The 14,501-nt window shown below is 33.5% G+C and overlaps 1 protein-coding gene across 4 annotated transcripts; it reads right to left on the bottom strand.

Annotated features, from left to right (window-relative positions):
• Nucleotides 1-1,455: 1,455 nt before the first annotated feature.
• LOC116027785 lies at nucleotides 1,456-14,254 on the bottom strand. Of its 4 annotated transcripts, none has more exons than XM_031269530.1 (12): nucleotides 14,010-14,254; nucleotides 13,569-13,645; nucleotides 10,678-10,753; nucleotides 10,480-10,552; nucleotides 10,334-10,385; nucleotides 7,883-7,944; nucleotides 6,642-6,705; nucleotides 5,283-5,340; nucleotides 5,107-5,193; nucleotides 4,281-4,374; nucleotides 2,223-2,325; nucleotides 1,456-2,057 (listed from the first exon to the last, which is right to left on the bottom strand). In XM_031269530.1, exons 1-11 carry the CDS (start codon nucleotides 14,096-14,098, stop codon nucleotides 2,233-2,235), a joined length of 825 nt encoding a protein of 274 aa, XP_031125390.1. In that variant the 5' UTR covers nucleotides 14,099-14,254; the 3' UTR covers nucleotides 1,456-2,057; nucleotides 2,223-2,232. The 4 variants fall into 4 exon arrangements, with proteins under 4 accessions (XP_031125390.1, XP_031125391.1, XP_031125392.1 ...); XM_031269531.1 differs by having other exon boundaries at nucleotides 1,456-2,000; XM_031269532.1 differs by having other exon boundaries at nucleotides 1,456-1,991.
• Nucleotides 14,255-14,501: the final 247 nt, after the last annotated feature.

The raw sequence follows: 14,501 nt of genomic DNA, 5'->3' as shown, positions 1-14,501 counted from the left end.
AACAACCAAAAATAAAATAAAATAAAAAACTACTTACAGTAAATCATGGATATCATGATGCCCCTCCAACACAAACCACATGAGCCAGATCCATTTCTGTATTTCCGCTAGAGCAAATTGGATGTGCATCTCCAGAATCTTCACCAGTTAATCTTTCTATTGTGCAAAATTTCAATTTTAGTCCCATGAACATTATCAAAATGACAGTTTTGATCCACATGTTTAATTTCTACCAATTTGCATCCACGACTATTGTTTTAGTACCAAGTTTCATCCACAATTATTATTTTAGTGTCAAAATTCATCGCGCCGGTCACCAATCCGTTTAAAAACGTGCCAAATTTTAAAGTTTTAAGGGTATTTTCGTCATTTCCATTTAAGACATCAATTTTTTTTTTCAAAAATTTAAGACATCAATTTGAACATGAATAAAAGGATTTAAGTTCTAAGATCAATCAGAATTCACAGTTCTCCTCCTCAAATTAAGATAAGATGATGAGGAAAACAACGAATTGTGATCATTTTTAGGGCTTAAATCCTTTTATTCATGCTCAAATTGGGATATTAAGTTGAAAAGGACTTAAATCTATTTACGGCTCGTTTTAAACGGATGGATGACCGGCGCGATGAAGTTTGGCACTAAAATAATAGTTGTGGATGAAAATTGTACTAAAACAATAGTCGATGAAAAACCAAAACTGTCATTTTACTAATACTCGTGTGACCAAAATTGATATTTGCCCTCTTTCTATTGGAGAACATATTTTCAAGTATTTCTTGTTTCATCCAGGTATATACACTTAAAAACCATTTTTCTAAATTTCATTCAAATACTAAAAATGAAAACATTTTTCAAAAAATGAGTATTTAAAAAAAATTATTTTTCAAATTTCCAAATAAGCTTAAAAGTATTATTTTATTGCATTAAAATATTAACTTTTTAAAAATATATATATATAAATGCGGTTAGTATTAGTTTATGATATAAAAATGATAAGTGTTATTTTAAAAGTATTCATTTTAATATTAAATCCTTCGTCTAGAATCAAAATTATTTTGATATAAGAAAAATTAGTTTTGGTACAAAACCTTGTATTAATTTACTCTTTTTTTTCTGCTGAAGATTTAAAGTGGCTTTTTTTTTTTAACCTAATTAAACGCACTATTTTTTTTTGTAGAGTAATAGACCTTTTCAGGTGGCAAATTTTTATGTGAACCATGGTCCACAACGTTGCATGGATATCAAGATGTATAAACAAATAATATACTTTTTTAGTACTCAAATAGTCGAATAATGTATTTTATGTACATAAACAATGTATTTTATATTTTTTGTTCACACAACTGTATAGACCATAATCTATAAAATAATGATTGTTCTCATGCTATTATAGAAATAATTGGTCAGAAATTGTCAAGAAAAGTTAATAGTTCAGCTAGTATGCTAAATGTGTATTTGTCATGTTGAATGTTTCGAATCCTCTTTTTATTTTTAAGCATTTCCATCTTCTGGTCTTACACAAAGTTCTGCAATTATACAATTAAATATCATAAGGTGTATGAGGCTAAATATGGCATAACTTACATATTAACGATTGCATGGATGCATACAATGTAAATTAGTTAACCATGTTTTCTATCAAAAGCTTTTTGTACGAACAAAAGCGAGAGGTGGTTCACATAGGTAATACAAGTTATATCCATTCATTTGGAAAACAAAAATTACGACTCAAATGCCGCTATTCTCAACTTGATGCTTAGGCTCTGTTTGGAAGAACGATGAGATTAGACCGGTGACATTGAGATTGAAATGATGCCAAACCTTTACACCTACAATTGAAATTTTTGCGACTGGCGTGATTCACCATTCCAACATCTCAAACTGCAATTCATCCAAACGCCTTATAGAGAGAAATTGAAGTGGTCCACCGCTTCAACCACTCTTTCAAGCACACCCTTACAAGAGCCGCATACACAGACAAATTTCAGCCCTAATTAAGCTTCACAATAATTAGATAACTCAGCTATCTAGCTTGATCAAGTGTTCAGTATACTTCCTGATGCAAACAAAAATATCTATTTTCATTTTCCATTCCAACATTAATAATGGTTTCATTCTGGTGCAGTGATAAAAGTTAAAAGTTAAATTGCAAATTTAGTAAAACTGGAAAAATATAAATGGAGATGTAAAAGCAATGAAGTAATTACTCCATGTTTTATACCTAACATGTACTATGCGCATGGGCAAAGCCTCCTTGTATGCTGATGTGAGCCACTGCAAGAAAGCACAGATTGCGAAGTAGTATACAAGCATGCCCCAGAATTCTGAGCAAAAAAAAAAAAAGGAAAATGAACAAAAATGGTGAAAAATTATATATATATATATATATACTAACTAATATATGAAATCTTAATAGAAGCTAAAAAGTAAAACGTGTTCAGAAGGAATGATATCTTAATATCCCATATTAGAATGACATGTGGACAATAAATTACTATAATGGCTCTGATATAACACCAAAACCAAATGAGGAGTTCTTCAGAAAGTGAGACAAATTTATTGTGGTAACCTTTTATTGCTGCAATCATACATGTGCAAAATACAATGGCGAGGAAACTGCCCAATCAATGGCATCCTAAATGTTAGAAAATTCTAAAATTTATCACAACACATTGCATGAGCTATCATGTGAAAGTTGATTGATTGGACTTTTGGTCCCTCAAGCCTCAGTTAAACACAAATAGTCAAATTATTACATAATTGAGGGATCAAAAGTGCAATTAACCCTAATAATAATAATAATAATAAAATTATATTTTAGTCCTCCAACTACATTGGCATTCTCAAAATTAATCATTGATTTTAAAATTGCCTAAATGCAATCCTCCGACTTTTGTAACTTGTTCATCATCGAAGGTGTACTCAAACCAATTAAGATTACTTGTTATTCATTTGTCATACTCTGATACTCTATATCTTAAAGCTACTAATTAATTTTGAAAACAACTAATTGTTGACCATTTAGAGTAATTACTACTATTGTCAAACACTACAAAATCCTTGATGAATGATTGTCCTGCATTCACTACTGTTTTTATTGTTTTGAATTTTGGTTAATAATGCTGATTGTTGCATGCAATTACTACATTGCATTTTAGCACCCAAATTTTATTAACCAAAATAGATATTTTTATAGCCAATAAAAATTTCTTAAACCTTTTCAAAGTCATAAATTCAACATTGCAGTATATCATTGCATATTGGTGCCCAAATTTTCTAGTGAGTGGATGGATGATAACCATACATCAAGGATTTTGGAGACTTTTGTGATGGTAGTAATTACAATAATATTGCAAGACTCAGTAAGATTTTGGAGATTTCATAAATGGTCAACAATTAATTGTATTCAAATTTAGTTGGTAGCTTTAAAATAGTAAGTATTACAAATGAATAACAAGTAATTTTAATAGCCTAATTGGTGAGAGTACCTTCAATGAACAAAAGGTCTTTAGTTCAACTTTAAATGAAAACAAACAAATTTGGCTTATAATTTTTTTTTTTCTACAAAGACGGTAATTGATTAAGTTACATTTGAAAAAATTTAAAAATTAAAATAAAATGAATTTACAAAAATATCAGAACTTAAACCTTAAAAGCTAATGAAAGGACCAAAATAGATACTACCTCCAAAATCAGAAAAAATTCAATTGGGCATTTAAAGTTGAGGACTAATTTTGAGAATGATTACAGAATTGAAAGACCAAAGTGAAACTTTCTTTATTAACAAATAACAAGAACAATAATAATAGTTAGAAGAGGATTAAGTAATGAAATTAATGATGGTTTAAGGTTGTGCCAATGAGCTCTAGGGTCACCTAACACGAGATCAAGGGGTCAATCCCCATCAAGAACACTCCTATGTGAAGTATTAAAATCTCATCATTTGTGGTGCAACTTAATCCCAGTTATTTTGGGTTTGAAATAATTCCAACCACATCAAATTTATGACCAAAATATACATAATCTGCATTTCTATAGTACTTGCACAAATGAGAAATAACACCAGATTACTAATAATTTTATGAAGCAGATAATCTTTTTTAAAGCTGAGGCTATATTTTCCTCTATGAAGTAATTCTGTGTGTGTGGCATGAGTATTAGCTAGTTGCTTGTAAATCTCTCTAAAGAAAACATATTTTGTCTGATCAGATTAGGAGCATATAATTTGCAACATAATAAAGAGAGATCAAGAATATATAGCACAAAAGGAGTACTATACCATGTCTTCAGGGGCATCATCAACTACTTCAGCAGGTTGGTCTGCTCCAATACTGGCCAAGCATCCACCTTTACAGCTCAAGTATTTCTGTATCCTGTTCATGGGAGACAAAGTCAGGTTTAAGCAAATATTTAATGGTGTCAAGATAAAGGAGAAAAAAATTGAATTCAAAACGAGTCTGCATCAAAATAGATTATGGTCATTCTGTAATAGCTTATTCAAAGAGCTTTTCTGCATAACCAAAATGAGATGGAGATCATGCTATAATCCATATCCATACATACAGATAACAGACTCTTGCAATGACCACAAAAAAGCAAATAAATAAAATAAAAATTCCAAAGATCTTATATGATCCCGATTTTAACTTAATCATTTATGTTGACTCGATAATTTAAAAAGAAGTATCCAAGTTTTCTTTAGTCATTCTAGCTTTCCGAGGGAGGTTTCTTGGATTAGAAAACTGACACAAGTCCCATAGAGAAACAGAAAAAAATGATTAAAAATTAAGCACAAACAATCAACTGTAAATAAATAAAAGAAAATCCTTTGTAACCCCCACATATATTAGTCATTTCCAAAGAAGCAGGGATATTAGATCTTCCCAGTAGAATCTAGACAGTATCACACATTATTGAGGAAGGACTCCAGAAATAAGTATTTGTATCTAAAAGGAATTGGACAAATTAAACTAGTCCAATGGGTTCAATAGCTTCAGTTCTTCAGGTCAAGCAAGGTGGGAGCGAGAGGATGGGTGGCAGGGGGGGAGAGATAAAAACAGAGCAAGAGAAACAAATCTATGATTGTGTGCGCATATTAAACTTACATTTCACATTGATTAAGCAGCAGTAGTTTGTTGGGTACACAAGATTCACCACTTGATTTGCATACCAAATCACATGATTCCCCTTGCCTTTTTCCCAGCACCATGCAGAATAATGAACAATATCTGAGAATCAGCTCAATTCCAACCACAGAAGAATTATAAATTAAATTCCCAACCTTCCAATGATGATGTTAATCCCAGTCAATCTTGATTCCATGGGCTTCTCAGAAGACCCTATTATATTACATATTTAAAACAAAAACAAAAAAGGTTATATAAACTCATAGGAACAATCGTAGCTAATTCAAATATATATCTAATCCCTGCTGAGCATACTAAGATTTTATGCGTAAACAGTTTGAGAAACTTTCGCTTTGGAACATTACACATTGACCCTTTATTGTTTCAGGAGATTTTTTTTTTTTTTTTGGGTCCTTATTGCTTCAAGGTTCTGATGGTCCTTATCCCACTTTTTAAAATTGACCAGTCAACACCACCATTGTTCACCAAGTTTCATGCCATTAGTTCCTCCATCACTCACATCATAAAATATTAATGGTCAACACATATATCACCGTTGTGTGGCTTCAATACCCATTTCTGGTCACAATTCTTTGCTATTTTTCCCTTCCCAGTATGTATAGCCTAATCCAATAGAAAAAGTAAAGGATCTAAAATTTGGGCCAACCTGGCCTAATTCAATAGAACCATAATCAAACAGACTAATCCAATGCCATTTATTCAACTCACATCTAGCAAGCTCAACGCCTGATCCGATTGTGACCCACAACCAACCTGGCATCTTATCTTTTTCTTTGCAGTCTCGTGCCCTCACTTAAAACTCTAGGCAATGCCAGTAAAAACCTCCACAGATGAGGACAGTGCTTGGCAAGGGGTAAACAGAACTTCCTATTGTGTCAGCTAGTAATTTTGAAAGCATTGATGGTTGGCAGGGACAATGGTTTTGCATTGTCATCAGAATAGTTATGACCGTGGCTCAAGTCTAGCATTATTCCAGGCCTTAACCACCGGTTATGGTTTAAGAACTGATTTCCAGAACCTTTTTATTTGTCTTGCCAGACAATCAGAGTGGCTCTAGTCTTGGCTTTTACTTCTTCCTCTCATGAGTCTCACAGTCTCACACTCTCACCTCCTCATATATATACACATGCACATAATACGTATTCCTCTATATTTTTATCACAATATTCTCAACCTTATCTCAGATATATACACATGCACATACCTATTCCTCTTTGCTGATTACTAATGTTGATAACCAAAATAAAAAACAGATGAGTAACACTTTCCCCAACCTTGATACCAATTAGCAAAGGCAAAAATGTGATTATCAATTATAACCAGCCTATTTAGCCAAAAACAGAACATGTATAGGCTAGAATAGGATGCTTCACACTTTTAGAGGGTTTCTGAAATACCCTACTAAGCTACTATGGAGTCTTCATGCCACCTTATTATAAAGAGAATACAGAAAATATTATACTTTTAACCAGCAAGAAAAGTTAAGTACTAACCTGAAGAATTTGATGGTATGGAGAAACAATGGTGAAATTCACTGTGGTAAGCATTTTCATGGACCTAAAAGGTTAAACATATATCAAATATTTAAGCTTAGTGACAGCACCCCTAGCAGTTCTTTGTCATTCACTATTATTTCTGAATTAATAACATTTTTTGCAAAACAAACATTTAACAAATTTAACCAAATTGAAGACAATAAATAATAAGATAAGGAAAATGGGTCAAATAAGCCCCCTAAGTTATAGTGCAAGTGAGCCCCCTAACTGAAAAAAAAAACAGTGCAATTGAGTCCAAATGTTATTTATGGTTACTGCTGATGTGTCTGACACTGTGACACGTGGTGTTCTGATGCTTATGTTGATTCAAGTGTTTTTTTTTTTTCGAATTTTTTAAGAACAGCCACGGACTGTCTTCAAAGGAGACAGCCATCATTGATGGATGTCCAAAAACTAAATTCAATTTTTTTAGACAGCCAAGACTTTGAAATGAAGGCAGCAGTGGCCACCTTTGTCTCCGGTCCATATCTGGACACAAAACAGCCATGCCTATCTTTTAGTTTTTAGCAGACAGCCACAACTGTCTCCTTCGAAGAAAGTCAATGGATGTTCTTTAAAACAATGCAAAAATAAATAACAAATTATATACTTGGATCCACATAAGCATCAGAATGTCAGATGTTAGCCAGTAGCCACAGCAGCGGTAACCTGTTGAATAAGTAATATTTGGACAGAATTGCACCTTTTATGCCGATTTAAAAGGGTTAGAAGGAGCTTTTTAAAATTAGAGAGTTTAATTTCACAGTTCACTAACTTAGGGAGCTTATTTAACTCTTTTGCCTAAAGTAAAATAAAATAAATAAGTCTCGCATATATGCAAGAAGAGACTGATGTCAAATGATGATGCCAAAGAAAGGCTGAAATTAAATGAGTCGTCAGTAGGCTATGATCCAAGGATTAGAATAATAGAATATTCATTTTGGGAGACCAAATTATGTAGTTCTAAACAATATGATGGCCATCCAAGTCAATTAAACTATGTAAGCCAAATTTGCCCATTTTCTCTAAAATTCAAATGACTAATAACAATCATCCATTCAAAGTATAAGATAAGAAAGGTATCCTGCTCCTTTAGTTTGGCTAGAACCTAGAAAATGAACTTGAAAGCAAATGGTTCTAGCACACTAACACCCATATGAATCTCTGACTTAAGTGGTAAACAAGAAAAAGATACTCACCACACTCTCTGAATTATGACGACATCTGCCTGCACAAAACTCAAAAATACTTGAATACGTTCCTGTAAAATAATGAGCAACATTTATCAACCTTGCAGAAAGCATGTAAAGATACAACATCTATGTGTAAACCCCAATCAAAATGTGTGGAGCCAGAAGCACAGAACTCCATAATTCAATCCACAATTAGAACATATTATTAAAAAATTAAAAAACCAAAAATAAATTGTGTTCGGAAATACTTTTGTTGATAAAATTTCCCTCTTACATATTTTTCTTCTTCTAAGAAAGGTTTTGGAAGATCTGTTATTACAGTTAGAAGTAAAACCCTGCAGGACACTGATATCATTAATTATTATTTATATGCATTAAATTGATAAATTAAAACATTAAGGCCAAGTGCATAAAAACCAAAATCTATTATCGGAACTTTACCTGAACATCATTACTTAATGCTAATCCGTAGTAACTATGAAGAGCAAACAAATATTACCATACAGAACTAAAGATAAGAAAATAAACACACACACACACACACACACACACATGTATGTATGTATGTATGTACATATTGCAGTGAAAGTGAATTCAATTAGATTCAGGGAAATGTCTTATTTCATAGCCAAGTATAAAGTATAAACTTCAGTCGTTTACTTTTTGTGGTGAAGTTTAAATCATAGGTTCTCTACATAGGCACATAGCCATAAAATAATGTTATTGCAAAGAAAAATAAACAAATCTATCAGCTTCTATTCTTCTAAAGAGGAACTTCTTTTTCAAAAAAAAAAAAAAAAAAGGAACTTCTATGTCTAGAGAACTTCATACCAAATATATCTTCAATACTAATGGTACCAGATAGGAACTTCTCGATGGAAGGCTCGTCTTGTTGCAAAAGGGTATGCTCAAACCTATGGTATTGATTACTCTTGACACATTCTCCCCTGTTGTAAAATTGACCTTTGTTAGATTGCTCATCTCTTTGGCTGCCACGTATGATTGGCCCTTACACCAACTAGACATTAAGAATGCCTTTCTACATGGTGATCTTCACAAAGAAGTCTACATGGAGCAACCACCTGGGTTTGTTGCTCAGGGGGAGTATGGTAAAGTTTGTGTCTTCGCAAATCTCTATATAGCCTAAGGCAAAGCCCTCGTGCATGGTTTAGGAAATTCAGTCAAGCAATTGAAAGATTCGGCATGTTGAAAGGGAAGTCTGAACACTCTGTTTTTTATAAGCATTCTAAAACAGGTACTATCTTATTAGTGGTCTATGTGGATGACATTGTCATCACAGGTAGTGCAACCGCTGGTATTGTACCTTTCTTCATAGTCAATTTCAGACTAAAGACCTTGGCACATTAAAATATTTTCTAGGTGTTGAGGTACTACGGAGTAAGAAAGGTATATTTCTCTCGCAAAGAAAATATGTACTTGATCTATTGACAGAAATAGGGAAACTAGGAGAGTAGGAGTTAAGTCGTGCACTACTCCAATGATCCCTAATTCACAGTTGACCTCAGAGGGGGAGCCATTTAATGATCCAGAAAGATATAGACGACTGGTTGGTAAGCTAAACTACCTGTTGAAACCGCTGATATCGCTTACTCAGTCAGTATTGTAAATCAATTTATGGCATCTCCAACTGTTGACCATTGGAGAGTTGTTGAACAAATCTTGAACTACTTGAAAGGGGTTCTAGGGCGTGGAATTGTATATAAAAATCACAGACATATGAAGATTGAGTGCTTTGCAGATGTAAACTATGTAGGGTCAAAGGAGAATCGGAGATCTACAACCGGATTTTGTGTCTTCTTTGGTGTGAACTTGATCTCGTGGAAAAGCAAGAAGCAGAATGTTGTCTTAAGGTCGAGTGCAGAGTTAGAGTATAGAGCAATGGCACAAGCAACTTGTGAAATCTTGTGGATATATCACATTCTTAATGAAATAGGATTCAAGGCTCCTATTCCTGCGAAGCTATGGTGTGACAACCAGGCGGCTCTCCATATTGCCGCCAATCCTGTCTTTCATTAACGAACCAAGCACATCGAAGTTGACTGCCATTTCATTCGCAAAAAGATACAACGAGGCTTAATCTCTACAGGGTTTGTGAAGACAGGAGAACAATTAAGAGATCTTTTTACAAAATCCATAAATGGATCTCAAGTAGATTACTTATGTAACAAGTTGGGCATGATCAATATCTATGCTCCAACTTGAGGGGAGTGTTAGACATTATATATGGTAGGAGTATATTCATCATAATATTAGGGATTACTTGCATATTCTTAGGGATTTAATTATGATCCTTACCTTAGTTACTATATATCTTATTGTATAAATATGTGTACTCTTGTGTCTGCAATATATGAAAAACATATGGAGTACTCCATTTAACACCATACATTACTTTAAAAGTTTACTATTTCAAGTGCAACACAATTAGAGACCTACCAGCTGTTATAGGCTTTGCAATCTTCACCTTTAGTGCTAGTTCCTTTGGTGTCTGCAACACATTTAGCAACATAAGTTGTAAAACATATAAGCGGCAAAATCTTTACCAAAACATAGAGAAAAGAAAACCTAGTGTAGTTTATTACCCTAGATGGATTCAGGCAGCATGCAACACAAAATTCATACGAGTTGCAGCATTGTGAGAGCAGATTGCAGCCGCTACAAGAGGGAAATAAAATAAGAAATATCAGATCTTGTTCTCTTTTTAAGCATATTTGTATGCTCGAAATGAAGTGGTGACTTAATGAAAAAAGTGTTCCACATCATAAACTTGAGCAACTCACTGGCAAGAGAACTGTTCTCCTTTGCCACGACAGCAGCGAGACTGTGGATCAACTGACAGAGCATCACAGACTTGACCTACAATTGTTAAACACTGGCTATAAGAAGTGCCATGCAGTTAGCACTTAGCAGAATAGAACATGGAAAATTTTTTGCATTATGTAATAACACTAGGGATACAAAATAAATTTTCCACCACTATAAATGAAACCCAATGGGGTAAAATGTTATAGTAATATTCTAATAAGTATGCAATGAGACATCAGAGAGAACCAAATATTGACATATAATTTTTGTACATAGAGATATGTTGAACAACAACAATGATTGAAGGAAGCTCCCCCTTTTTTGAACTTCTTTATTTTCTAGAGGCACTTTGATAATAATTACTCAAACTGAATAGGAATAATAATTGAATACCAGAGATTTTTACATTCTCTAAAGCTCCCTAACATTCCTCAAAGTGGAAAGCAAATGATTTGAAGAGGTAAAATTAAGAAATTCTTGTCATCAATCAAGAATTTGTTAGTATGAACCGTCAATTTAAGTATTTGATGGAGCTTCAACAAGGCATGAGATTAAAGTTCTTGCTAAGCAGAATAAATAAATAAATAAATAAATAAAGGGAATTGAATGCCGAAAATCAATGAGATGTCTCACTAGACTCCACTAAAAGTTCCATATCTACTTTCAGTTCTAATTCTGATGAAGTGATGACATTATTAGTATCCCATGAAATAAAGTGAAATGGATTCAGGTTTTCTTAAGATGAAAAGTCCTGTCAAAAAGTGTTTTAAGAATTAAGATAACTGCAAGTTTGATATTTTACCATTTGTTTGAGGTTGAAGAACCTCTGATTCCTAGATTGAGAAGCATAATACACAAGTTGTTTAATGGTGACTTTATGCGCTTAGAACTTCTAATTCCTTACTCTTTAATTCTCCTTCTCTTCATAAAACAACATCAGAAGCCCTTTGAGGTTCCTCCAAATGTTTTCACTCTTAGGCCACCAATTGCTTGTGCCAAACCTCAATCCTCCTATCAATGTCAAAGCTAGTGCTCAGCGCCGATCTATTCAAGAGGTGGATGAAGACTGGGTGGTTGAGAAGCTTTGCACTCACCACAAATCTCTCAATTTCCTCGCCCATGTACACCGAAATGAAGGTGGCCCTCTGACACTCCTATCGCACTGGATCTAAGTTTTATCATCTGAAAATATTTGAATCTCCAAGAGAAAGAGAGAGAGAGAGAGAGAGAATGAAGGGAAGGGAGATGTTGCAAGGTGAAAGCTGCTTGTTGAGATCAGAGTGGAGCGCCAGTGATATCTCCCTTATTTTTAACAGCTCAGTTAATATTTGGGTTAATTTAGCCACTTTTCTGATAATTGAGGGGCAAAAAGTAGTGACATTAATAATTGACGGACAAAAGGTGTTATATCACTATAATTCAAGGGTGAGCCATTTTCCCTATTATAAAACAATAATGAAGAGTACAGTTGATGGTGGCACAAATGAGAGTTCAAATGATGACAGTACCATTACCATGGAAAATGTTCGAGTTATGACATAAAGGCAGCAAAGTTTTATTATAAAACAATAATGAAGAGTACAGTTGATGATGGCACAAATGAGAGTTCAAATGATGACAGTACCATTACAATGGAAAATCTTCAAGTTATTACATAAAGGCAGCAAAGTTGAAGAAGATAATAGGCAATTCCAATGATTTTTTTTGGTCCAGGATGAATTTATTAACAAGAGTTTGAGGTTAGAGGCTCCTATCTTATTCTTCAGCAATCTCAGCTAAGAAGCAGACGTTGCATATTAATTCAAGAATCCCAGTGGAGAAGCTGCAGATGTACACACTTGAAAACAAGAGGTCAAGTTTTCTCCATTGCGGGGAGAATGATCAATGATGTGGTCCATTTATGCTCAATCTTAGTTTAATTCAGAACATTGAATATGTGTATTATAAACTACGTATATCCGTAGATTTCCTGATCAATACCACTAAATTTTTGGCAGTCTAGAAGCTCCATGGCAGGCTATAGATTATTTAGTTTCCTGTTTTTCTTTTCAGTATTTTAGAATCTTGCTTGTTTTAGGATTGTTAAGCTTAGAAATCCATAGTCATCAAATAGAATGTTTGCTAAGTCATGATGAGCCTTAATCTATATAAGCTAATAAGCCAGTTGTTTTGATATTACTGATCATTGAAGAGTCATTCAAAAGAGAGTTTACTTGGTTTTTTTCTATCTGGGGCAGAGACTCCAAGGGTATCCTTTTCTTTTCTTGCTCCCTTTCTTGTTATATCTTACATGAGTTACATCAGGCGATTCTCGTATCCTACTGAAAATTTCCTGAGAATAGTAAATAGTTAACTTCTACTATTTAATAAACCCAAAGCATAAGCTATTAACTTCCCCCAAAGCAAATACTAAAGCTACAGATGCAATAAAAATGTTCCAACGGCAATCATGGGCTGTGGCATGGGTGGTAGGTGATGGGTGATCAAGGTACTTGAGGAAGAGACAAATGATGGGATACAACGCTTCTTCATAAGGAGGTGAGGCAACAAGATTACAAGAGGCTCAGAATTGGAAAGTATTTGACCCAATAGATGGTATTTTAACTCTAATTTTTTGTTCCATTTGACTGAGCTCCAGTAAAAGAATATATTTTTTTAAAAATCACTTTTTTTGTCACTCGAGTCTCAATTCGGACCAAAGTGCTTGCTTTGGTCTGAATTTGTAAATCTTTGTGCTTTGCCATACAAATCGATGAGGAATTAATTGATCACAAGGTTTTTGGCACAAATTACCACATTATGATAAAAATTACTTTCATGCACAAAATTGCAAAGATCGTCCACAGGTTTAGAAAAGAAACACAACCTTTATCATCAGCTATCATGTATCGTCCTTGTACTGTTGTTCTACAAATATAATTGTCTTGCAGGCTCACATCCTTCCTACAATGCAACAAAAAACAATCATGGATATATCTGTGTCAATATTTTTACCAACTTTTTGTGTTTATGAACGAATATGATTTTCCTCCGAGATCCACAGGGACTTTACATTAAAAACTAATGATTATGGTTCTTGTTAAGCATAAACTTCAATAAAACAAAAATGCAAATCGAAAACAATCCACAATCTACTGTAATTTTATATGAATCGTCAAAAATCAGAAAGGTAGAATTTTAACTATGGTTCTTGTTCAGTATAAATTTCAATAAAGTAAGATTACAACAATTCAAAAAAATTGAATATGAAATACTAAAGAAATTAGTTAACGTTAATCAACCAAACGATGCTTTCTTTTCCAATTACCTGATAGCTATAACTGAAGACGAGAATTGAAGTGCAACGACGAGTTGAAACCACCACAAAGATTTCAGGAGTAATGACGTTTTCGGCATTTCAGTATTTGAATTTCGAGATCTCTGTTTTGCTTGATCGATTTTCGATTCTTGAAGGGTTGGTTTGCCCCTTTACCTCCTAAGGGCAGTAACTAAGAGGCAAGAGCTCAAGAGGTATGGACGACAATGACACGATTCGGACAAATCCTTACATTCATCAATAACTAGAAAATGGATTTTGATGCAAAGTTTAATCCCTTTTTATTCCCTTTTATTTTTTATTCTTAATTATTATCTTTATCTTAACTAGTATTTTCGCCCGTTGGAGTGAATTAACGCACAGAGTGAATTTGTTATAATATTTTAAGAATATTTGTATCGATATACAATTATATAAATTATAACATTGAATATTATATAGCGCAATTGATGAAATTGGTTGGATTGATTATGTTTTATAATG

Source organism: Ipomoea triloba, chromosome 8 (assembly GCF_003576645.1).
Source record: "Ipomoea triloba cultivar NCNSP0323 chromosome 8, ASM357664v1".
Taxonomy (NCBI): Eukaryota; Viridiplantae; Streptophyta; class Magnoliopsida; order Solanales; family Convolvulaceae; genus Ipomoea; species Ipomoea triloba.
Note: the sequence above shows the minus strand (reverse complement) of the source record. Positions and strands in the feature narration are given on the sequence as shown.